This window comes from Stegodyphus dumicola, chromosome X2 (assembly GCF_044657685.1).
Source record: "Stegodyphus dumicola isolate Sdum_Otavi_A_Nest chromosome X2, ASM4465768v1".
NCBI lineage: Eukaryota > Metazoa > Arthropoda > Arachnida > Araneae > Eresidae > Stegodyphus > Stegodyphus dumicola.
In genome coordinates, this window is record NC_140781.1 from 179,585,647 (window position 1) to 179,612,035 (window position 26,389).

General features: G+C 33.0%; 1 protein-coding gene across 6 annotated transcripts in view; it reads left to right on the forward strand.

The window, feature by feature from the left end:
* Positions 1 to 26,389, forward strand: part of LOC118195479 (uncharacterized) — a 191,622-nt gene that overhangs the window by 100,792 nt on the left and 64,441 nt on the right. For 5 of the 6 annotated variants that reach the window (XM_085810071.1, XM_085810072.1, XM_085810075.1 and 2 more), the window contains 4 exons: positions 161 to 202; positions 8,432 to 8,533; positions 9,434 to 9,509; positions 17,272 to 18,992. In XM_085810071.1, the coding sequence (XP_085666197.1) occupies positions 161 to 202; positions 8,432 to 8,533; positions 9,434 to 9,509; positions 17,272 to 18,992 (1,941 nt within the window). The remainder of the gene's footprint in view (positions 1 to 160; positions 203 to 8,431; positions 8,534 to 9,433; positions 9,510 to 17,271; positions 18,993 to 26,389) is intronic. The other variant, XM_085810073.1, reaches the window with a different exon arrangement.

A 26,389-nucleotide genomic window follows, 5' to 3' on the forward strand; every position in this document is an offset into this window, starting at 1 on the left:
ATTCACTGTGCAGTGTACTTTTATTTTTAATTACTAGTAGTGAGTTTCATGTAAGTACAGTTCGCAGTTAAGAACTTTTTGTCGTTATTTATGTCTATTATTGGAGTGAATTTTTTTGTTTTGTTTTTGTTTGACTTCTAATCTTTTTTATTAAATATAGGTACTCTGCAATAAAAGTCCCAGGCAGGCATTTCACCAGCGTGTGAGTATAAGTTTTATAGCAATTACAAATGCATGTACATTTTGATTTTGCAGTATGTTGTTTTATGGTTTGTATATTAAGGTACTTGATCAATTATTGTTTTGTTAGAGAAATGAAGACTGCCACCTTCCAATAATTCATTTGTTTTTGTGTTCCATCCTTTTTAAAATCTCAAAAATAATTCTTAAAAACTCACCTGATTCAAATTTCTTGGAGGATGGATGCAAATCTTTTTCATTTGCTCAAGAAGTACTGAATAGTATGTCTGAACGTAAGAAATATGTAAAAAGAAATGCATGAAATACAGTTTTTTACTAATTTGCTGCAGTTAATTGGCATTTTTTTAACCATGTCATTATTTAAAGTCAGTAAATATATAACAATAAATATGACATATTAAGCTATAAAGATGTTTAAAAATATCAGTCATAATGCATCGTCTTTGGGGGGGGCAATGTTATCAATGTTTATAGTTGAATTTGAGGTTTTGTAATTAAAATTATTCTCTGCAGTTTTTATGTTCATAAATATTCATATACTGAATTCTTAACGTCTGAATAAAAGGCTGACTGCATTTCCCCAACACTGTAAAATTCCCCTCTAGTTAAGAATCCCTGCTCTAGAGAGAGAGAGGGGCTAATGAGGTACAAAAAGGATGACATAAAACTTCACAACCCTGAGAGAATCCATGCCAGTCTTGAAACACATGAGAAACACACTATGCTCATGTGATGACATATGTCCATCTTAGAAGTCAATAATATATTGATCTTACATGGAGGCAGCAGGAAAATTTTTATTTCTGTTGCTTTAGACAGTTCTATAATGTAAAGTACTAATTGATGTTTTTCTTCTAGCTTCTTTATTAACTTAACATTTTATTATCTGGCAACTGCAATAATTTGCTGAAAAACTAGTAAATTTTTCTGTCAGGTTAAGTTCTGAATGAATTGTCACTTGCACAGTAGGTTTATTAACAGGAGATGCTTTTCTATGCTTAGGAGCGTGACTGATAGGTTTTTAGTCACGAGGAGCTGGCCTTTTCATCAAAATATTTTTGTGAATTTTTGGAAATAATTCGTGACCCTTAATGAAGCCATGGGACTTTGCATCTCACACAAGTCAGTTTTCGCTCTTTTGGTAAGGTGCTAGTAGATTAGTTGATTTGTACTACACTTGAGGGCATCTTAGAGTACTGCTGCAGAAGAGCTGGTCACGGCCAAATCTGTAGCAGCAGAAACACATAAGGTTCTGATGGATCGGTATCTTCACATATTAACTTCAGATTAAGGATAGTTTGCTTGTAAATATTTTTCCTGTGCCATTTCTGTTCAGAAAAGTAAAGAAGATGGGAAGTTTTGTCTTGGTGCTTGGGATTTTTTATGAGAATTAAATTTCACTATAGGGTGTTCTTTGTCATGGAGCTCCGTTGTGGTGTCCTCTGGGATCGTATCTACAGTTTAAACTTGACTGCCGATTTAGCTTTTGGTTTGAAGGTAATGAATTGAATATCATTTCTCATGAAAAGTGCAAGTGCAGAGCTTGAATTGATATCAAAGGACAACTGCCATTGTGTTTCTGACCAGTGCTAGTGTATCCATTTACTCCATGCTTGGAAAACAGACTTCTTATTTCCTTCCATGTCATATCTTTTCTTAGACTTGCAATTGGAGGCAGTCTTTCTGTTTGCCATCAGGACACATCTTTGTAATCTGTTTCTTTAGGTTGATTCACATCTTGAGAGTTCATTTTCTCTTCATTTCAGGAATCAGCATCTAAAACGTCTAACTTATTCAATAGGGAGGATGTAGGCTGGGCTGGATTTTTGTGTGAAATCCCATCTTTTTTTTTTCTCCCAGCATTGAGGTGACATTGCCTCATGAACTAGCTGATTCCAATCCCGCTAACTTCGGAAGTTGCTTTTTACATATTCTCAGGTGTAGGAGGGGGAACATACGCAATAATATGCTTCTGATGTTTGGTAACAATAAGATTTTTCATCTTTTCAATGTTGAATGTTTCACCATCTTGCATCAAGGCTAGAAAATCAAATTCAGTCTTTCTAGATAGGGCCTTACCCACGTGTTTATTACATTGCAGTTCATCTGTGCTATTTTGCATTTCCATTGTCATGCATATAAAAAAGTAGAAAAAGTAGCTTCCACAAATGTGGAATGCTGATTAGAAAATAAATAACATCATATGCACTCTTGTCTGAAAATAGTGCATGACGTGAAAACATGAGTCAGGGACGTCTTGAAATCCCAACCAGCACACATGAAGGTTATCCTTTGATCTGGTGTGATGTTATCTGGTCCCTTTTTCAAAATGCAAGAGAAAGACATACTCATGTTCATTAACAAATTTAAACCATCTTATTGAGAATTAATTGGGTGCACATATCTGAAATTCTTATGACTGGGAAACCATGCTTATCAATTATTAGTTTGAAATCCCAATGTTTGGTGAAATGTATACTTGATATTAGTATAACGCAGTGGTTCTCAGTCTGTTTTGCCCCATGCACTTCTTTCACTATTGCTAGATCATTGCCTCCTCCTTTCCAAAGCTTAAAAAATATATGCGTACATTTATTTAGAGTTAGATTATTTTTTAACACAGCAGTCTTGATAAGGTATGGTCAAATTCTGACATGCTGGTAGGAGTTTCTTCTTACACAAGGCATAACGTGGCCTTTACGCAAACCAGCGTTGAAATGCAATTTCCAAAGGAGAAATCTGCTATGAAGCTTTCCCATTTATATGCAGTGTAGAGGGCATTATACATACTTGCTTTGTGCACATATGCTAGAATGCTAATCATTTGCATATTCCAGCATGCATCTTTCATGCATATTTGACATTAGTTGCTTGTCACATTCATGATGTAGCAATTTTAGTGGCCAGCAGTATTAATGTCATTTGAGATTATAGACGTCTGAAATGATTGTAACAAGTTTTAATGAATTTGCCAGATTGTTGCAAATCTTACAGTTCTAAATTGTGTTTATTGATAATCTTAACTAAATGAGTGATTTGTTCTTCCAAATTTCTGAAAGAATGATTGGCACAAGTTTGGTGGGATTTCTGCCAGATTTCACAGCAGCAGGAAAATGTGTAAGTACAAATAAAACATGTGCACATTTTCATAATCAAGTAAATAAATAGTGCATGTTCTTGTTATCCTTCATGATCACAACAACAGGTAAAAGTAAATTTCAGCACCAATGATTGCATTTTATTATAATTCTAAATTTTCTGGTTCTTTTTTCTCTCTCTTTTTCTTCCCCAGTTTAATAAGAAAATAAGAAGCTATTAGTGTTGGCTCCTTCTCTTACTCCATAACAGAATAAAATAATAGTACAGAAACTATGACTTCAAACTTAACTGTTTGTAGTTGACTGTATTTTAGAATGTCAGTCCCTTTTGCTAGTGTGAATATTTCTGTTAAGTATGCTTCTCAATCATGAATTCAAGTGTCGTGAATTCAACATTAAATGATTAGTGTGTTCTGTATTAGAATCTCATATTTTGGTACACCCAGTGTCAGAGTATAAACATTACTATGTTGTCAAAGCATCAAGAAGTTATTATTTTGCCAGCATAAATCATACATAATTCACATTGATGCCATTAATTGATTTTTAAATGGTGTAGTTTTTCATAGCATCTGTTATCTTTAACCAATTGATCTTTTGCAAAAAAATTATCCTCTATAATAGTATAGATATACTTCGTGTAGCTCTAGCAATTAGTTCTGCCTGTAGCCTTGAATTGTTTGAAACTGGATTAAGCAATAAACTAAATACATACAGAAAAGATAATTGGTTTCTAAATTCCTCCCCATCTTTCTGTAAATAAAATGCAATTAATAAGTTTAAATGTCTGCACTAGAAATAATTTTTTAAAATGCATGTTTCATAATTCAGTTTTTACTCAGTTTACAAGTTGTTTTATTGGTTATATTGCTTATATTTCAGCGGATGTTGAAGCTGTACTCTGTCTTAAGATCACTTCTATATAATACACTCTGACAAGATTTCAACCATTCCAATGATATTTTATAGTTCAGCTGTTAATTCTCATATAGGAAATTTAACACAGTTGTTGATATTTAAGTTATTCTCCTGTTCTTCATAAAAACATTGTTCATCTATAATAATAAGTGTTTCATCATCTAGTTCATTAGTATGAGATATGATGCATCCATTTAGAATAATAGACCAACTCACTGAAATCATTTGTCAGATGGACTATGGTATGTTTCTATACTCCCTCATATTCATGGTCATTAATTCATGCCGTGCTTTGCCTATATTTCCGATAATATTTCTAATTACAGTTTCCAAAGTTGTGTTACAGAAGGTGCATCATCTTTTGTTGTAGCATTCATGAAATGCAGAAGAGTGCAGCACAAATAATAAACCTTAAATTTCACGACACTTTGATCCATTATTTGGATCAACAACTTCGTATTTGGTGAAAGAAATTGATCATTTATGTTTTAAAATATAATTTTATATACAGTACAAAGTACAAAATCCAGACGTCCAATATCCTTATTCATCTGAAATCTGGACCTTATAGCCTACAGAAAAAGTCTTTTTAGGAAAATATTTTTTATGCTTTAGAGATGTGCATTTGATTTTTTTCCGTAAGAAAACATTTGGAGAATCCCTATTTATAATTTTACTTCGGCATTAAATAAAATATCCTCGTTATTGAAGAAACAATTATTTCAGCATAAATTTCTATGATCAATAATTTGGCTCCATAGCTGCATATCTGCTTGGCATACATCTCAAGCCAAAACATTCTTTACAACTACTAATATTTTATATCCCTGACGCCAACCTGGTGAATCATTATTTATTATACTTTGCTTTCATCACCGTATGTTTATCAACACAACAACTTGAGTAATGACTCGTGCAGCAATGCCTAAACAATTTTTTTATATAAGTAATTGAATAACAAGAGTTCTTTTATGTTGAAATGATGCTTGGCGATGATTATAGATTTAAGTTAAATGTGCCAAATCCATCACCGTATGTTTATCAACACGACTACTTGAGTAATGTCTCATGCAGCGATGCCTAAACATTCTTTTTATATTAGTAATTGAATAACAAGAGTATGGAATTCTTTTATGTTGAAATGATGCTTGGCGATGATTATAGATTTAAGTTAAATGTGCCAAATGTTGACAAGGAAAAACAAAAATTTCTCTCCATGTGATAAAAATAGATTTTGTTAATGATATTCATAGGCCAAAAGATTATATTTAGTACTATTTGAATTAAGAATAACTGATTTTTTTTCTATTCACATAAACCCAGAACCGGCGCCAGAGCTCGTCTGGCCGCTCTGGACGGCAGAATTTACAGAACACAATTTTTTTTGGAATTTAGAGAAGCACCGAGTAGCATAATTAAGGGATGATAAAATTTTTAGAATTTAGGGAAAGCACTGGGACCCAAAATTAAGGGGCAGCAAAAATTTAGAACTTAGGGGGGCTCTTGGTTAGCAGAATTTAAGACCTGCAGAGACTGCATCAGGGGCAAAATATCTAATGCCGGCCCTCAAGTAAGCTTAAGTATATGTGGGAATTTATTTATTCAGGGCTCAGATAAGCATCTGCAAAAATTAGACTTAAGTATAATAAATAGTTAATACAATTCAGACTTAATTGTTTCAGTACACGATAAAAGCAAGGCAAAATTTGATGGAATATTTTGTCGCCATGCTACATAGATAATCATGTATAGCAGATTCTGTTAAACTAGGCTGAAATTAACTTATTCCAATGAATTCCAGTTAATGTAGCAGATTGCGCTGTTCGTTAACTTTCTTATTTGATCCAGCTTACAATTTTGTGCAGGCTGTTTTAATTGCAGCTATTTTATGAAAACTAAAGTTTGAACTTCAGATTATGTCGAAAAGAGTTTCTAATTCTGGAACTGCAACAGGATCTACAAAGTGAAAACATGTTTTGATGTCCATTAAACAAAAAGTGGAATAGCTGCTTAAAAGGGATAAAGGTATATCCATCTCAAAATTATGCTAGGGGGCCATTGGAAAGTCAACTGTATATGATATAAGAAAATGGAAAAGGAAACTTTTTGAATTTTCTGTGGATTCCGACAACACACTCGCAATGGATAACAGAAAATTACTCGCTATGCTAAAAGTAAACATCATGACAAAGTGATGATTGAATGGTCAGACAAAGATGCAGCGAGGGCATACAATTGACGGGTCCAATGCTAATGGCTCAGGCCAAAATATTTCATGAAGGAATGAACTTGAAAACTGAGTGCACATATTCGATAGACTGGTTAACAAAGTTTTAAAATCGCCGTTGTATGTTGCGGTTAGAAATTTCTGATGAAAAAGCTTCACCTGATACTGAAGCTGCTGAACTATTTGCAGATGAATTCATAGAACTCATTAATAGTGAAACTTTATCTCCAGGACAAATTTACAACACTGATGAAACTTGTCTTTTTTTGGCAATATGTACCACGAAATATCTTGGCAACCTCTACAGAAAAGGCTCCAACTTGTATCAAAGACTCCACAGCTAGACTTACAATTTTAGCAGGCACAAGTGCTGCAGGAACGCACAAGTGTAAACTTTTCGTTATTAGAAAAAAAATACACGACCTTGCAAGGAGTAAAGGTTTTTCCGTTATATATCATGCAAATAAAAGAGCATGGATAACACAAGTGTTAATGTATGATTGGTTTGAAAATCACTTCATCCCCGAAGCTCGGCAAAATTTGAATTCGTGTGGTTTACCTGATGACACAAAAATTGTCCTCATAACTATTCAGCTCATATTTCACTTAAAGATTTAATTAAAGGTAATGTATCCGAGTTATTCTTTCCTCCAAACAACATGTCCATCATTCCGCCTATGGATAGCAGAATAGTGCGGGAGCTGAAGTGCAAATACAAAGTCTCATTTTTAAAATCCATGTTAAATTTATTGAATAATAGCAAGACTATTCGAGAATTTTTTTAATAGTTTAGCATAAAGTCTGCTGGTTGGATTATCACAAGATCGTGGGAGGATGTGTCTCGAGATACTTTAAAAAATGCCTGGCATAATTTCTTGCTAGCTATCATACTTCATGATGAGGATGATGAAGATGATAGCCGCGAATTTCAAGGCATTTGGATATCGCAAACCACAGGTGAAATTTTCCAATTAATGAATTGTGTAAAGAAATGTGGCAAAGCTGTAATAAATAAAGATGATATAACAGTTTTTTGTTGCAATGGCAATGCTGCAATCAGTAATCAATTAACAGATGGCAAAATCTATAGTATGGTTCTAGATCAAGATAATACTGCTACCGATAGTGACAAAAAGTTCCGATTGATAAGTTAATCGGAGTTCTTGACACAGCACTTAGAAGACGTGAAACAAAGTAGAACTTTGTAACTGAACACGAAATTATGTCTGGAAGTATTAGCGCAAAAAATCGAAAGAATCTTAAACAACTTACACTGAAGGAAATGTTTAATAAAGTAAATAAATAATTACTAAGCCTTCTTCTTCTTCTTCTTTTTTTTTTTTTTTTTTTTTTTTTTTTTGTAAATTTTGACACCCTTTAAATCATAAACGCTTCTTTATTTCGTAAATCACGATTTCGGATTTTTAATTTTATAATTTCTACTCTCCATCTTACTAGATTTAAACTAATGATCTAATATCCAGAAAAATCAAAAATCCGGTATCGCCAAAATCCTGAGAAGTCTAGATCTCAGACTTTATGCTATATTAGATTTTTAAAATTTATTTTTATTTAGCTCAACTAAAATTTTGTTTGTAGTAAAATTTTAAAGTGGACTATGGTGAATCAGGACTGATTGAAGATGCACTATGTGAAGTATTGTTTTATATATATTTCTGATTCCAGTGTGTCATGTTTGAATTTCTTTTTATTAAACTTGCATTTCACTGCATTAGTTTATTAACATCAATATTGAATCCGGGAGTAAAAGTTAAAATTTTTTGTCGGAAATGTTAGATGAATATGCAGTATATACTCATGAGAATTTTTCTGCTGAAAATGTATTTGTTTATAGGGAACAATAAATCCAAAAGAAGGCCTCTTTTTTTTTTTTTTTTTTTTTTCTCCTTTCAAAGTTTTTAATGGTTTTTATACAAGGTACTTAATTTTCATTATGTTTTGTGCTAAATGCAACTTTTCTCCACAGATTTTGGGAGTAACAAGTACAGGCCATGCTAATTCACCTGACACAATATTTATTTGTAAGAAAAAAACTGGCACTGCAAATAAGGAACTCTCGGCAAAAAAGGTAAAATTGGATGTGAGCAAAAAGCTTAATTTTTTACTTTCTGAAACGTTTTTAGCTTAAGAAAATTTTTAACATTTTTACTTCTGAGGAGTAGTAGTTTGAGTTTGATGAGTAGTAGTAGATTAGTAGTTTGAGTTTTTGAATTTTCTTAATGCATGAATACTTATTTGTTTGTATGTAACAGAAAATGTTTGTTTTCAGAGTGTTTGTTTCCTATTTGCTACCAAGAAGTTTGGTTAGTGCTGAAATAACTTTTATGCTAATCATATTACTATAAGCTTTATTAGTTCTTTGGGTATTAGGGATTTCAGTTAACTGATATTAGCTCGGTATAGCAATAGTTCAATAAAACGTACAGTTATTAAAAACATCATCTGTCTTCCTTCAAATATAATTAATTCCTAATTTTCATATCCATATTTCCTTTTACTCTATTCATTGTTGCATTTTGATGACTCAGTTTGTTTAATTGTATATAATTTCATTGAATGGTAATTGAAATATTCTCAAACGTTCAGCAATATTTTGCAATTTTGATAAGGCTGTTTGCTTCCACTTTACCATTTCTTAAATCTCAGAGCAATGGGACAAAAACAAAAAGTGAAAAATACCTTGAAACTAATACATGAATCACTATATACTTCATGCATGGTCATGGCTGCTATAGAGAGGTAGACATTAAATGGGGAGTTATTGGTGTTGGGTATCAAGTAAACTTCTCAGTAGCCTGTAAAGAGTAAGTATAATTTTTACCCATGCCATTAACTTAAAAACCTTTAGAAAAGTCTCATTTTCTCTTATTTCTGTAATCAATTGCGTTATTGTATGGTTACATAATATTTCTATTTATTCAGAAAGTGATTGTGATTAATTGTTGGAAATATATGTATTTGTTTATAGATTCAAGGAGAAAATCCTACTCAAAATGTTCCAAGCATGTTCACACACAATCGAAATAAAAAATGCAAAGGTAAAGGTGAGTTGTTTGATAAAACTCGTTTTTTTTTTCCAACCTATTATATAACACATAAAATTATTACGTTGCATATAGGTGGAAGTATAGAATGTTTAGTAAAACCAACAAAATTGTTTTAATTGAATGTGATACATATTTTTTTCTTCATTTAAGCTCATATCATAAACAAAAATGAAAATATTGTATGTTAATAATATCTACAAGATTGGATTTTTTAGATTACAGAGAAGCATGTTAAAGCTATCTGCCTAAAGAACGAACTAGTTTAATGCATGACTTTCTATGGGAAATAGTTTCATATTCATAATACACATTAAACACTCATGCATCTTCAGGGTTAGCGAGATGTTACTCTATTTTCATTAGCCCAAATTACTGTGGCTCAATCTTTTTGTAAAATCTATTAAGTGGTAAAAAATCTATAAATTTTTGATAATTTTGACTCCCAATGTTAAAGAATTTCAGTAATCAGACTTCCTCCTCGTCAAAAACACTTGCAGTAGATTTTGTTATATAGATAATATTAGTGTAATTTTGTGTAAACCCGTAATGGCTCTTGCAAATTCTGTGATCTAGTTCTTTTGCCTATAGAGCCCATTAGATTGCTTCCAGGTGTAACTTTTAAAGATAAAAACATTTGCTAATATCCCAGTGGCTAGGTTTGCAAACTGTGCAGCATGGGCTTAGAGAGAATTGCATAATATTCTCTTATTTTCCTCTAAGTGATGTCCAAGGGATTTGAGAATTACCTAGTTTATGCAAATCTTGTGTTATAAATAAAGGTGCCAAAACCATAATGCAAGTAGAGCAATTCTCATTATTTTGTTGGTGTCTATGTATGATAGTATCATTCGGATATGATGTGTTCCATATTAAAAAAAAAAAACGCCGCCTTCGGTGTGACAGTGAAATCGTCTAAAGAAAACCGCTTCGTTTCAGCTCCACTCTGATTGGCCGACGCTTATCCCAAACTCGGCGTAAAGTTGAAAACTTGGAACCCTATGCCACGAGCCCTAAACCAGATTCTGTGACGTAGCAGTGACTGGTTGTCTTGGCAACAGAGCTCAGCTTTAATCACTTATGCCCTTTACTCCCTCGTCTGAACAGGGCCTAAGAGCTCACACTAAACTTCCATAGAAACTTACTTGAGAGCTAGATAAAAAAAAGTTGAAGCTTTTCAGTGACGTAAGATTACGAAAACAGTTTTAGTTTTGAATTATATCAGTTTGGCAATATGGATTAAATTGCCATGCGATTTGACTTCCTGTCAGATTACACTGTTGATCTATGACTATTTTCGACGGTTTTACAGCCATAAGACAGTATATGATGAGAGATGGTATTTTGTGGTAGCTTTGCACTGCATGGCAGATTGAACTTGTTTACTATCTGACCACACTAGCGAAAGCAGGTTGGCTGAGGGCCAAGATGGTTCACTTTAATTGAAGGAATATAGATTAGAAGCGCGGCTATCTTTTTCTCTCGGAGGTCAAAGGGGTGTGGGTGAAAAAGGGGGAGTATTTTTTCCTCTGCAAGGTCAGGTGTCATTTAGTGTTTTTTATGATAATTTTTGAGCATCGCTATTACTGACCTTCTTTTATTTTCAAATCTCCATTTTTACTATGAGTTCTAGTGTTCCAGGAAGCTAGAAATAAGCCTTTCCACAGCAATTTCAAGCAATTAGTGTATAACACGATTAACGATTATGATGAAGAATCACAATTAGGAAGATTGACCATTCCAGTTATACAGCCAACACGTAGAGCGAGTAAGATGACTGGCGTTTCTATTGCCAGTCTATATCGTAAAGAATCTCAAAGTATAGAAAATGTCGAATTCTCTTCTCTTAAAAAAGAAAAGAAAAAAAGAGAATTTGTTATAAGTACAGGCTTAGATAACTTTGATTTGGATATTTTAAGACAAGCAGTTCAAGACTTTTATTTCAAAGAAAATTCAAAGAAAGTTCCAACTATAACCAAACTGCTTCCTGTATTTTAAAAGACACGAAACATTTTTCCTTGGCAAAGAGAAATGCTAAGAAAGATTCTCCGAGAAATTGATTTCATCTGGAATAAGTCCCGCAATAAAAGAAGCGCTTTACTAGAAACGGGGTTGCAACGCTACCTGGAAAACTGGAAAAAGTCAGGGAATTTGAAAATTAACCCAAAAGTTCAGGGGAAAAGTCAGAGAATTTAAATATTTTCGTCAAAATCTGGAAAAGTGGGGGAATTTTATACGGCAATTCTGCCAAAAAAGTCCAGTTTTGCTGCTACATTGGAAGCGTTCACTTTCTTGCCGAATTGTGTAATGTGTGCACGTCATTCGGGCAGCTGGCATAGAGCCAATTTCTGCAGCTTCAATTAGATTTTAAAAATTTCTTTAAATTTTAAAAGAAAATATTTTTTCACACAAGTAAATTAATTAATAGATTAGTTATCTTGAACCCCCCCAAAAATTATGAAAATCTGTGTTTAAATTATTGTGAAATATCAAAGAACATTTCTTAACACGTGTTCCTCAGTTTCCTGTACACATCGCAGAGGGAAATTCTCACCGCGAGGTTCCGTCGCCAAATTCTGTGACGAATTTTCCCTCCGCTTTCTAGCGGTGTAATAGCATTACGTCTATGGAATCTTTCCTTCTTTATACAGACGTTCTTTGATTAGAATAGCCTCCGTGTATTCTGTTCTAACCTGCATGTACGGTACACACAGAATTTGGAAACATTGCGATGAACAGTAAATGGGTCATTTTGGTATTGGCGACAATTTTCAAAATTGTGCCAAGGCCGTAGCGTATACTAAGATTTTACTGCAAAATCTTTTAAACCTTTTTATTTTCCCTCTTTTTAATAAATGCCTTGTCATTTTGCAAAAAAAAAAAAAAAAAAAAAAAAAAAAAAAAAAAGTAATCAGTCATCTAGGCTAACCATTTAATATAACTATATTCACTAAAATAGTGTTGATTATTCTAATTCAATTTTTAAGCACTTATCTTTATTTTTTTGTTATTCGTATCATTTAATGTTGCTTCTTCCCTTTAAATTTATTTATTATTAGTAAATAATACTTTCAAATTTCAGGAAATTTTCTCCGACGTAATCGTGAAATTAATTCTAGCGGTATGATAAAACACCAACACGAAATTTAATGCACATATTTTTGCTTAAGTATGCTGTTGAATGAATGTAAAATACCCAAATTTATTTTAAAATGTCATTAAATAGATTTCTTTCATTTGTCTGGAGAAAAGGACATTTTTAATCCAGATTGGGCAGATTCTAATCTCAATCTTCAGTCTGGAAAGTAAATCAAACAAAGGAAGATATAATGCAATATTATAGTTATAATAGTAATGCTTTGGGGATAAGTCATATGTAGTTGGCAAATTTTTGTGTTTTCAAGTAATACCATAATTAATTTACCTTTTAGCATAGCCAACATGCATTACGCGAATAGACTGGAATTTTCTTAAAACACACCTGGAAAATATGGGAAGGTCAGGGAATTTCATTCTCCTGTTTGAGTGGCAGGCCTGTAGAAAGACCTGGCATTGTTTTATCAAGAACAATGTATTTGAAGAATATTAAGCATTACAGAGAAGAAACCCGTCCTCTAATTTACATAGATGAAACATGGTTGGAAAATGCTGGCAATCAAATGAAATCAGTGGGATTTTAGAAACAGGGAATGGCTCTTGCCGCATAAAAATTTTATGTGCTGGTGGTGAGATGAGTTTCATTCCCAATACTAGCTTAATTTATAAAGTGAACTCTACTACAACTGGCGATTATCATGGACAGATGAATTCTTCAATATTTAAAAAATGGACAAACAAAAGTTAATTTCAATCCTAACACAAAATTCCGTAATAATTATTGATAATGCACCTTATCATTCAGTGCAGCTCAATAAAGCCTCCAATGCTTCCCAAGAAAAAGAAGATATAATGCAGTGGCTGAAAAAAAATATTTCTTTTGTCTGAATTTGCGAAAAGTGGAGTTGCTGGATTTTGTGAAACAAAATGCTTTAAAAGTCAATACTTTTAAATTTGATTGTATAATAGAAGAGCAAGGCTGTACAGTCCTGCAACTCCCACCATATCACTGTGATATAAATGCCATAGTGTATTATGGGTTGAAGTAAAAAATTATTTTCGAAGTCAGAATACACCTGCAGATATAAGCATGGTGAATTTATTTCATTTCACAAACTATGCTGTTGAAGGTGTTTCTGTGAACAATTGGAAGAAGTATTGTGATCATGTGAAAAATTTATAAACTGAATATTGGAGAAAAGAAGAATTATGTGAACCATTAAATTTTACTGTCAGTGACAATTCAGATTCTGAATTCTGTATGAGTCTGGAGGACACTTAATGCTGTGTCTCCAAAGTTGATGTAAAGGCGGGAGGAATGGCATGTCTAATTAAAATTAAATAATTTTAATGCAACCTTCTTATTAGCTTTATTTTATTTATAGATCATTTGATTATATTAAGAAATGTAATTGATTAAAGCATATGTAACGGGTAAAAGTTTTTCATTCGATGTTTGAAAATTGTAAAATTAATTAAATTTTATTATCTATTAAATTATTATTGAATTAAATGTTATGTATTAGATTACTATTAAATTAATATTATGCATTAAAATATGTATGAATTGATAATGACTTTCAGTAAGCTACATAGTTTATTATTACAGTTCTTATACTCGTTTTTCTTTGAAATGTTGTGTATTTTAATTCTATAATTTTAAATTTTCACGATACATCAATTTAAAATGTATAAAGGGCAGACAAAAGTTTTCTGTTGTGCTGCACACAAAAGATAAGAGCGTGAAATGTAAAAAAAAAACCTTTTAAACTAACGGGCTACTGGACTCACCCCTACATCACATATGCCCACATCCATCCCAAACCGGATGTTTACATAAATCTGGAATATGGTCAGACAGTACCTCATACAATTACTTTTAAGTGAAAGAATCTGCCTAAGAGTGTAAAATTTCCAAGTAAAGTTATAGTGCATGATAATGAAAGTGTCTGGAGGGATGAATGTGGCAGTTTGGATTGGCTGGACGAGAACATGTTGCCAAAGAAAATATGCAGTGTTTAAACGTTTAGCGCCGCATTCATTTGCCTCGAAAACCCCGACGCAGTTAGTTATTTTAGAATGCACTTGTGTTACAAAGTACGCATGAGGTCAGACTACGTACGTTCACACCCACGGAGCAAAAAAAGACACAAATGCTCTGCGATGCGGTTTTCGAGACTTGCGCTGCATAGCAATCAAACGGTTAATAAACCATCCATACTGTTTGTAACTCATTCTGGACTCATCTCACAGGTAAAGTGCAGTATAAGTACAGTGATACGTAAATGGCTGTTATACTGGGAGGCACTGTATGTTTGCTTAAACAAGCCATTTAATAAGGCTTAGATCTGTTAAATGGATGGCAATGGAAGACAAAGCCATAATGAAATGTGAAAATATGAAAAAAAGATACAGTAACAGTTACACAGTTGATGAAAAAATGGGTTGGAGATTCTAGCTGACATGATAGTTCAAGCTTTTAAAAAGTTCTGCATCATTAACTGTATGGGTGGTCGTGACAGTTTTGGATATGAAAAAGACATGAATTCTAGTATTGAAAGTATCCAAACATTCCAATGAGTAAAAGCGAATTTTATGAACTATACTTGTGTAAGTTTTAATACTTTTCCAATAGCCAGGTGGAAATTTCACCAACATCAGAGTTTTCATTTTGCTGGTGGTGTAACAAACCAGGAATACAAACAATTTCAAAAGTAAAACATTTCATTTTATTTAAAAAAATTGATAAACTTAAGAAATATACATTGAAGAAATAAAAAAGATAGTTCTGTATTTGGTGATTTATCGCTTGGTGCCCAACTAGTGGGAAAGTGCCTGTGTTTTTTGCAAGATTAGCAGAATCATGTGTAAGTCGACACTTGTAATTTAGCTGTAGTAATGTTCCAAAAATTCTCTGCTTATGTACAGACATGTATGGTATTTTTTGTTATATGCAGAGTTGAGACATTTATAGAGGATTTTCTGTGACAGGGAAGGCTGTATCTTAAAACTTGGGATTGCTGCTGTAAAGCATGTAATTTCAATGCTTTAGTCTAGTCAAATATTAGTTTTATAGGCAGATGAGTGAGATTAGCAGTCTTTTAATTTTATGCCACTTCTCACTTATGAATATAGTTGTTTCTGGAGATTCAACTTCTAAACTGTTTCATTGATAATTGTGTTTAATGTAGGCAGAATTGTTGTAAGAGTAGCTGTCTGATAAATAAGTTTGAGGCGATTGATATTTCTGACAGATATAAGCTATAACACTTTATAATCTGCAGACCTATGTTTTTCAAATAATGTGCATGTGCTTTGCTTTTTGTCTTATTATGGAGTAGTTTCAGTATAGGTACCAATTTGAATCTCACTAAGCTTTGGAGTTAAATATAAACCTGTGTACTCCCAGCATATCATGACACACTTCAGTTTCCTTCCATGGGTCCACCGTATCAAACATCATACGAAAGCAAAGTGGTCACTGGTTGCTCACCATATATTTGATAAGCTGAAATAAAATGTTTTGTTTCAAATTTTAAATGAGAATGAATTTTTTCAAAAGGCTATAAAACATTTTTAAATGGAATCTCTTCAGTGTTAACCTTGTTCTTATAAATATTATTTTATTCTACGAATGCAAAACATACAATGCTTATGACATACGTTCTGAATTTAGAAATGGTTCATGCAGCTCAAGTGGCTTAAAATTATGTCTGTGGATAAGGCGCTGGAATGTAAATAGCCACTGAAGCTTAAATTCTTAAGTTTTTTTTTAACTTCATTTTTGTACCGAAATAGTTTAAATATGTAAATATAATCATCATTACTAATAGTGCACATTAACTTATTGTGAATTTTTATTTTAACTCTCAGTATTAAGATTTTATGTTTATATTTTAGGAAATAACATATGCAAGAATCCATATATTTCAATAAAAAGCAGATTTTATAGGAATTATTTTTTGTATATTACTCTTAATTGCAAAATGCATTTGGGCACATAGTGGCATTCAGTGTTCCAAGATCATGGGCGCATTAGGAAACTTCATTTTCTTGACACTGGGAGTGAAGAGGTTAATGGCAGGTGATGTCACATGAATATCATCTAAAAGCTGAATTGTTTGCATTGCTGAAGAACATTTTGTGTGATATTCGATTGAATATTTGCCTCAAAAGTGGGAACCATTCTAGATTTTAAAGGTTTAAATGCAATGGTTATCAAAAATATATTAAAACACATAAAGCTCAGGTGCTTGGATGTTAGACATTCTATATTTCCATTAAGTTACCGGCCCACCAGCGGCCGAGCGGTAAAGTCGCTAAACACTGGTAGTTCGGTCTGAGGTTCAAATCCCGCGAACGGGCTCTCTGCATGGGCGTTTTCGTGGTTTTCCCCATGTGTAACGTGTATACGAGCCAGTTTCCCTTAGAAAGTCCTCCACGAAGGCATCCCTCCCCTTAGGCAGATAGCCCTCGAGGCTTTGCCATAATTACACACACACACACCATTAAGTTACCGTGGTTTATCGTGGTAATAAAGTGCACTACAGTTATGATCCTCAGCTTTATTGCTTGTATGGATAATGTATGGAATTCGTTATATATGTATTGTATTGTTTTCTTTGTTGTATTCAATTTTATGTCCTGTTTTCATTTTTTGTTTCAGGTAAAACACTTACCGAAAATAAAGTAGTTCCATTTCCAGAAGCCTGTCAACTTCATCGGTCTTCAGGAATGAATCATGTTGGACCAGAAGACCTTCAGACTGAAAACAAGAATATTTCAGTACTTAAAAGGAAATCTCCGATGAAAGAAATAACTGATAACTGTGTATTAGAGAATAAAAAGAGCGTTGAAGAAATGAACACAAATTTTGCAGCTTGTAGTAATGTTGGCCAGGTTACCGAACCAAAAAGGAATTCCAGAAAGGATTTTAACTGTGAAGAAGTACCATTTACTCCTGTAATAATGGATACTAATAATCTTTCTACTCCCAAATGTTTGCCAAAAAGGAAAAATTCATTTCCGAGAAAATCGCCGAATGAAAAAATACACACAGGGAAGGATTTACTTGCAGAAAACTGTAAAACAGTTATTGCAACTGATAGCAAATGCAACAAATTAAGTGATGATAAAATTTTGAAAGTTGTAGACGAAGCTGTACAGTCTTCTGTTTGTCATGAAGAGACAAACAAAGAAAAGAATTTATTTTCAGAAAACTGTGGAACAGTTATTGTAACTGATAGTGAATGCAACAACCTAAATGACGATAAAGCTTTAAAAGTTGTTTATAAAGCTGTACAGTCTTCTTCAGTTGGTGATGAAAAGACAGACACAGAAAAGAATTTACTTTCAGAAAACTGTGAAACAGTTGTAAGTGGTAGCGAATGTAACAAACTGAGTGATGACAAAGCTTTGAAAGTTGTTGATAAAGCTGTACAGTCTTGTTCAGTTTGTGATGAAAAGACAGACACAGAAAAACATTTACTTTCAGAAAATTGTGAAAAAGTTGTAAGTGGTAGCGAATGTAACAAACTAAGTGATGACAAAGCTTTGAAAGTTGTTGATAAAGCTGTACAGTCTTGTTCAGTTTGTGATGAAAAGACAGACACAGAAAAGAATTCACTTTCAGAAAACTGTGAAACAGTTATAAGTGATAGCGAATGTAACAAACAAAGTGATGATAAAGCTTTGAAAATTGTTGATAAAGCTGTACAGTCTTGTTCAGTTTGTAATGAAAAGGCAAACAAAGAAAAGGATTTACTTGCAGAAAACTGTGAAACAGTTGTAACTGATAGTGAATGTAACAAACAAAGTGATGATAAAGCTTTGGAAGTTATTGATAAAGCGGTTCAGTCTTGTTCAGTTTGTCCCAAGTTTGGATCTAACCTCTTGTTGAATGACTCTTGTACGTCAACTGAGAATTTGTTAAGGAAATTAATTTTTAAAGTTAGCATGTTGAATGCGTTTGAATTATATAAACAAATTATTCATAACAGAGATTTTTTTCTGAAAGCTATTCCTAATCTCTGTACTCCTGAGAATGCAGAAGAATTTGATAAAAGACATCCTGTTAATACTTGGAAGGAATTCTTAGAACAGGTTGAAGGGTTTGAAAACCAAAAACTACTTGAGGGAATGTTACAAGTCTCCTGTCTTCAGTCTCCATTCCATGAACTCTTCGCATCCACAAGCAGCATTCTTAAGCCAGGAGAGGTTGATGGCGATAAAAAAAGCACTTCTGTGATGAAATATAATCAAGGTAATTCACAGGAGCAATTGCTGCTTAATTCAATTTCATGCTCAGAAAGAATGATTTGTTCTTCAACAGTTAAGCCTCAGGAGCCAAATATTGATTCATTTGGTGGCAATGCTGTGTGTTCTAAAGTAAGGCAATATTGTTTTCTATATAGCTAAATCTATCTTGTTTTAAAAAAATATTTATTGTTTTAATTGCTTAATGTATTACACGTACTGGCCAATGAGTTAGAAACCTTTGAGATTTTCATTTGAATGCGTGCTAGGGATGAAGTATGCAGTTTTCTTTCACGACGTGGGTTACTCAGGGTTAGAATTCTAGTATAAAGAAGGTGTAAGAGTGCTTTTCGTTATGAATGAAGTAAAATGGGAAAAAGGACAGATATTTCACCATTTGAAAAAGGACTTATTGTTGGTGACTGTTTAGCAGGAGCCTCAATTTCAAAGACAGCAAATCTCACTGGGTTCTCAAAAACAGCTATATCAAAGGTTCTTCAAAAGGTGCGATCAGAACCCACAGTCCTTCTCTAGAAGACGTAATTGCGGTTCAAGCACGGTTTTCCAAGAGAGTGATCTGGGGCAACTCCGACGAATTGTATGGCAGAACAGGGACTACTGTGCTTAAACTGACACAGATTGTGAACCAAGGCTCTCCCCAACAGATTTCAGCTCGAACAAAGTGCAGAGGATAGGAATGTATAGGTGGGCACCTGTGAGAAAAACAGCTCATTTCTGCCGACATACAAGAATTCGTTTCCACTGGTGTCGGGAAAGAAGACACTGGACATCTGAGGTTTGGAAATGGGTAATGTGGTCGGATGAATTATGCTTCATCTTATTTTTTGAACTGATGGAAGACATCGAATTTGACAAGAATCCCTTGAAACCACCTTGCCTTACTTGCATAGTGTAAGGGTCTGGTGGGAGTATCATGATATGTATGGGGCATGTTTTGCTGGCATGGAAGTGGTGCCCTGGTGTTCCTCGAGAATAAAGAAACAGGCATAAGATACCTACATGTACTGGCAGATCAAATGCACCCTGCAATGTTGCATTTTAATCCTGATGACTACGGATACATTCAGGGACGATAATGCAACCGGAAGTGTTCAAAATTGGTTTGCTGAACATCAGTCTGACATCCAACACCTTCCCTGACTACCGCATAGCCGGTGTCTTAACCCCGTAGAAAATGAATGGTATATGACGGAAAGACGCATGTGACTGCACTCCCCTCTTGCATCTAATTTACAAGATCTAAACAGCTGCATATCTAATGATAGGTATTCTCTGATGTAAATGCACTCCAGAAGCATGTAGACTCGATGTTCAAATGAGTCAGAGCAGTTATCCATGCAAAAGATGGTCCAATAAAATATTGATCTTGGATTTCTAATTTATTGGCCAGTGTGTGTATCTTTGGGTCTATATTGCCGAAAAAATTTTCCTCAAAGTAATGTATTTGAACAGATCTTATTTTTATTCTGCTCTTTTTCTGTGTGTATCTGTCATACATATTTGTCCTCTGCTGAACTATTTTATTAATCTTGAATGTCATTTACATGTGTAAAATTTCATTCATTACAGACCAACTATTTTGTTTTCCATATTATGATAATCAACATTTTGGAACCTGAATGCTTCGAATACTTAAGAAAACTCTTTTTGCACTGCAGAATTCTTTTCAGTTCAAACATTCAATGTAATTGTCAAAATTATATGATTAGCCTGCTTTCACTTGATAACAAGGAGCTAAAAAAGAAATTTTTTGGGGGGGTTCCATATAAAAAGAAATTGTTTTAAACAAATGTTTTTGATTTTTTATGTGTATTTGTACAGATTGGGAAATTGAAATCCATGCTTCCCGTCCCCCTTCCCCCAAAAAAAGGAAACTCAGAAAAAATTATTTCCCTGATTAAATTTTTTTTTTTTTTTACTTATGTGTTAGTCATTCACCTTATCATAGTTCGGCAAAATTTCCAAAGCACTATTTAGTACATACAAACATATCATGTATATATTTTGCACTTGGATTTTTTATGTATTTATTATAACCTTTGTTTCTTTTGTTCAAGTAGAAATTTTATGATGATCGCTACAAGAAGCGATTCAAAGTAATTGTTCCTTTGAGCAATTTTATGGCAAAAGGGTATAGATGTGCAGAAATTTTACCAATGTTTCTTCCAGTGCATGCATATCCGACTAACACATTTGTTAAACTGAATTTAAGGCGAAAAAGTATCACATTTTGTTTGTAAAAGATCGGTGAAAGTTAGAGTACAACAAAAAATAGCTAAAAAAATGGCAATTTTGTTTGTTAAAACTAAAGAATTGCCTGTGTATGGCTGCCTGGAGGATTGTTATGTGTGTGGTTACAAGTATGCATTCATAAACATGCAGATTTCTATTAAGGTGGTTGCAATAATATGCAAGTGGCAAATTTTCAATCAGTGTTCAACAATGCAATTATGTATGGTAATTGCTTGTAAGTAAACAGAAAACTTAACTTTTGCTTGTAGGTTATTACATAAAATTAGCAAGTTAGGTCATTGACAGTGGATTGGATGCAAGTTCGACGGGCATGTGGGTTTTTTTAAATTGATGTGTGTCCTAATGATCAGCATTCATTAGTTATGACTCAAGAGGAAAGTGCAATACATGCACTGAAGTCATCCAAGATCTGAGTATCATTCGAAGTGTCATAACAAGAATTTGGAACCACCCTTTTAACAGTAAATTAGTTAATAGACAACCTGGCCAAGAGTAACAAGTGCATCCAATGACAGTTTTCTGTCTGTTTCAGCTTGAAAAAAAACCATCCTTTGACTACAAGGAAATTAGCTATAGACCTTCAGTTTTCCACAAACACTCTACTTCATACAGGGGGAAGGACCTGTGATTTGTATCCTTCTGGACTCATTTTTCGTAGGTGCCTGTTTAAGGTGGTATTGTCATTACACTCATTGAGCCAAGAATGTGGTCTGACGAATCTAGACATGTTCTGATCTGGAACAAGCAAGGAGCAATAAGCATCCCTTCTGTTATGCATGTAGTATTCTATCTATACAGAATTGGTTTCATGGTTTTGTATGGAATCATCCAAAGATGCCTTTATAAGAGTGCCCATGCAATTAAACTCAATCTTCATAAGGATACAAGGACCTTTATGCAAGTCCGATTTTCATTTGCATGACTGATTCATTTATTTAGCAGAAGGAGGGAATAAATTTCCAGTAGCTGTATTAAAAATGAGGCTTTATATAATGGTTACCTTATCTTTATGAATTATTTTGAAGACTGTCTTGAAAAGGGACTTCTATTTCAATAAACGTATTATGATTTAATGGGGTAATTCAGTTAAAATTTATTTTCACTAGAAAGACAAGCTACTATACACTTGAGCGGAGAAAGGCTGTCTTGTTTTTAATCAATCTTTTTTTGGATCTAGAATGCAATGAACAGTAAATTTAGCCTAGTGTCTGACTCTAAATCTTCGGTATTCTGTCAAATGTTAAATTTTTTATATGGCTTTTTTCTAAAAGTCTAGATATCATGTCTTAATTTTCTTTCAACTGTCAATCTGCATTCAGATTTTTATTCTTAATAATGGAATGTTTCACCTCTACACATGTTCAATATTTTCTCTAGTCTAGTGATTCCCAATTTTGTTTTAGGAATGTGTTCTACTAGCATATAATTGCCCTGTAAAAAAGAGAAAGAATACAAAACAAAAATGCTGTTATAATGAATTAATATTAAGTTGATATGAATAATTCTCAACAATGAATTAATAATTATGCATTATTTCATAAGTGTGAATAAATATGCATAATTGAAAAGGAAAAGGGAGAGATAAAATGTTTTTTAACTCATAGACCTAACTGCAACTAAGTTGTAGTTTGTTGGTAATTCTTAGTAATTTTTTGCTTAGAAATCATCTTTCATAACTAATGGAGCTTATAGAAATTGAGGAAAATCCCTGTAGTGTTCTGAACTGACCTGCAGAAGCCATATTTTGAATAGAGTATGAAAGTTCCTTCCATGTCTTTTTTTCCCCCCTTTAGCACTATAGCTGCCAACTCTCCCTGTTTTTTTATTATTATTATTAATTTTTAGTCTGTTATTCCATCACTAGTGTGGCTTCATCATTTCACTCAACAAGGCAACAGATTGAACCTCAGTGACTGATATGACCGTAAGGGCATTAGCTGGAAGAAGAGTACAAATATTTCCTTTCAAAAATATCAAATCTGTGTAGATATTCCAGCTTAAGTGAAGTGAAGGGATTGTTATGTTTTCACTGCAATCATCTGCATATGTTATCATATTCTAAGTTTGTTGCTTGTAATTAATTAATTAATTTTATTATTTGGTTTTTGTGACTGATTTTATTTTCATCATGTTTAAAGGATAAATAAAAGCATTTCTTCCCTACTCATGATTCTGTCAGTATAAGTTTAAAAGAAGTACGGAATGTAATTAAATTAGTCAAAAAACATAAAATTTAGGATATCTAATTGAATATTAATATGTTTTACATCAGAATCTTATCATTAATAGTTCAATAACCTGGTTCATACATTATGAAATGGATTTAAGTCGATTTGGCATTCTCTTGAAATTGTATTGTTCTGGAACATGCAGATCTCTGATTTTGTGTGAAAATCTGGTTTTTGAGACAATGTTGGCTGCTATAACAGTAACAAAAATAAAATTCTAAAGTCAACAAAAATAAAATTCTAGTGTTTTTCTCTCAACTAGAACTTAGAATACTTAGGATGGAACTATGGAATACTATGGAACATTTCACAAGATATTGAAGATTTGGTGTAATGTATTAAATTTACAGTTTATATTCATTCTAGATGCAAAATAAGATTACATTAAAAAAACTATATACAGTCTTTCCACCTCTGATGTATATAGCAGTCTATCATTTTGGTGAAAATAAGGTATAATTCTCTCTGTTCTTCCAAGGAACGCAACATGAAAAATTGTAGTTTGCTGCTGTCAAAATAAAAGTTTTGACATTCTTATGCCAGTCCAGGATTTTTTATAGATAGCCATATGATAATTCAGTATCTTTCATAAAGATTTCAGTTTCAGCCTGTGCCTAATTAATTAATCAGTAATTGCAAACTAATATCTGACTTGCATTAAGCATGCACAAAAGTGCCGTTATCCTTATCAAGTATTTTTCCTCCATTGAAGTTAGAAACTGATCTTTATGCTAAGGCAGCTTCATAAAGTTTGTCTATTCAAACTGCAGCTGACCTGCACACTAACGAAGTGGCCCTGCACCAAACTGCTTGTCTTTAATTGAGGTTGTGTAACCAGTCATAGGTATGTATACAAGGTTTACATACATGTGACAAGGTATGTATACAACTTCTTACAATGTTTTAGGAGTGCTCAGATGTTTTGTAAAGAGATGTCAGCACTTGTCTACACTGAGCATCTAGGGTGCCTTGAAATTTGGAAACAGGAGCTATTGCTCAAATGAATTGACCAGCTTACTCACTGGATTTAACTAAATGGAGCATCATGAAATGCCTTAGGCCATCGGTTCTCAACCTTTTGACTAACATGTACCATCTAAAAGTGTACTACCAGAATTACTGTTCCTAATTAAGTAATGTGTGTATAATGTGCATTGTGGTTAATTATTGTAATTGAAGTTCTTTCATATAATTTGTATTACAAGTATAATTTTTTATTATAAATAATATATTACCTATATTAATAGTTCCATTTCAATTTATTAAATATTAATATCATCCACCTTGTATGCTATCAACAATTATAGCCCCCATATGGCCATGTAGAATGTAAATTTAATAAACTCTCAATTTGGCCTTTGTAGCGCACAGGGGAGTGTTTTGTTAGACAATTGTGAGATGCGGATAACACATGATCAGTCTATGTAAGCCACCCGAGTGTCCAGATTACTCCCACCTGTTAGTATGTTAAATAAAGCTAGCGAACCGTATTTTCTGAGATTTTTTGTTCTAGGAAGTTTAACCATATCTTTTATCAGATGAAAGTAGATCAGTGTGATTTTGAGATGTTATTCATGGCCAACTTTGCATATTAAAAAACTTTAAAAAGTGTGTAGTGGAATAAGTCAAGCTGACAGTCAGACTTATGTAATAAAAATAATAATGTTAATGAAAGACTTATTAAAAAATATATCCTGTACATTTTTGCTAAGTGTTATGACACTGATGTGACATGATTGAAACTGTCATGATCTCAAAGTTTACATTATTTGATTCACTTTTTAAATTCTTGAGTCTTGGATAAATTTTTAACATTGTGGTGTAATATATATTAGTTAAAATGTAAATTGGTCTAAAATTGTGCTCTATTTCTGAAGTGACTCTAGAATTTAGTGTTCTTTATACCAAGGAGTCCACCAGTAGCTGAGTGGTGAAGTCGCTAGTTCAATCTAGGATTAGAATTCCAGTGAACAGGCCAGTCACATGGCCATTTTCATGGTTTTCTCCCATGTGTAATGTGTGTATGAGCCAGTTTCCTTTGGAAAGTCCTCGTCAAAGGCATCCCTTTCTTTGCATTTCCATAATCAAATAAACCAAAGTGTTCTACTAGAAACAATAGGAAAGTGGTTTTTTTTTTTTTTTTTTTTTTTTTTTTTTTGTGTGTGTGTGTGTGTGTTCCTCCTTTCAATTTTTAAAATTTTTCTGCAAGAACATTTTTATTCTCAATTCAGTGTGCACATCCTCTGTTATCTCCTCATCAATAAATGTACGAGTTATTTTTTCATATTTCCAATTAAATGATCTCTTAAGCAATAAAAGTTAATTGAAATCTGTTGGCTTGATGAATTTTTGACTGCTAATAAAGCAACTCGCAGAGAAATATGTCTTTAATTACTGCTGCATATGGAAAACACCTGACAACAGTAAGGAGAGGTATCAGTTATTTTGCAAGTTGAAGATTCCTAGTGTCGGTGAGATTGCATGCTTGCACACCTGTATAGTGTGTTCTCAGATTGGTATTATAAGACATATGTAATTTAAAGTATGAACTCTTTCTTAAAATTCCACTGTAAACATACCTTTGTTTACCTCCTCCCCCTGTGATAGTTCATCAGTCGGATCTCATTTTGACTTCATCTCATGTACAAAGTGTCTAGTTAAATACATTATTTCTAAAATAAGCTAAATATTTTGTTTACTAAGGAACACTTGTTTTAGAAAAAAAAAAATGTTATTCAGTGGTGCTGTGAAGGTGGAATGTAGTTTCTGTAAAATTGCATTACCTAATTATTATCATTATTGTCTCATACCTATAATTAACATTTTTACACTAACATAGTTTCAGTGAGCATTCTAGTTCATTTACAAATTAGCTTACTATAAATAGTGAAACTTGACTCAATTTCTGTTTTCAAATGGTGAAAGTTGAACAGTTAAGTTTCAGTTTCTGTAATTAAGAAATAAAGTGAATGATGTTGATAAAACTTGTATTCAATGTAGGTGGCTTAGTCACAACGACAATTCAAA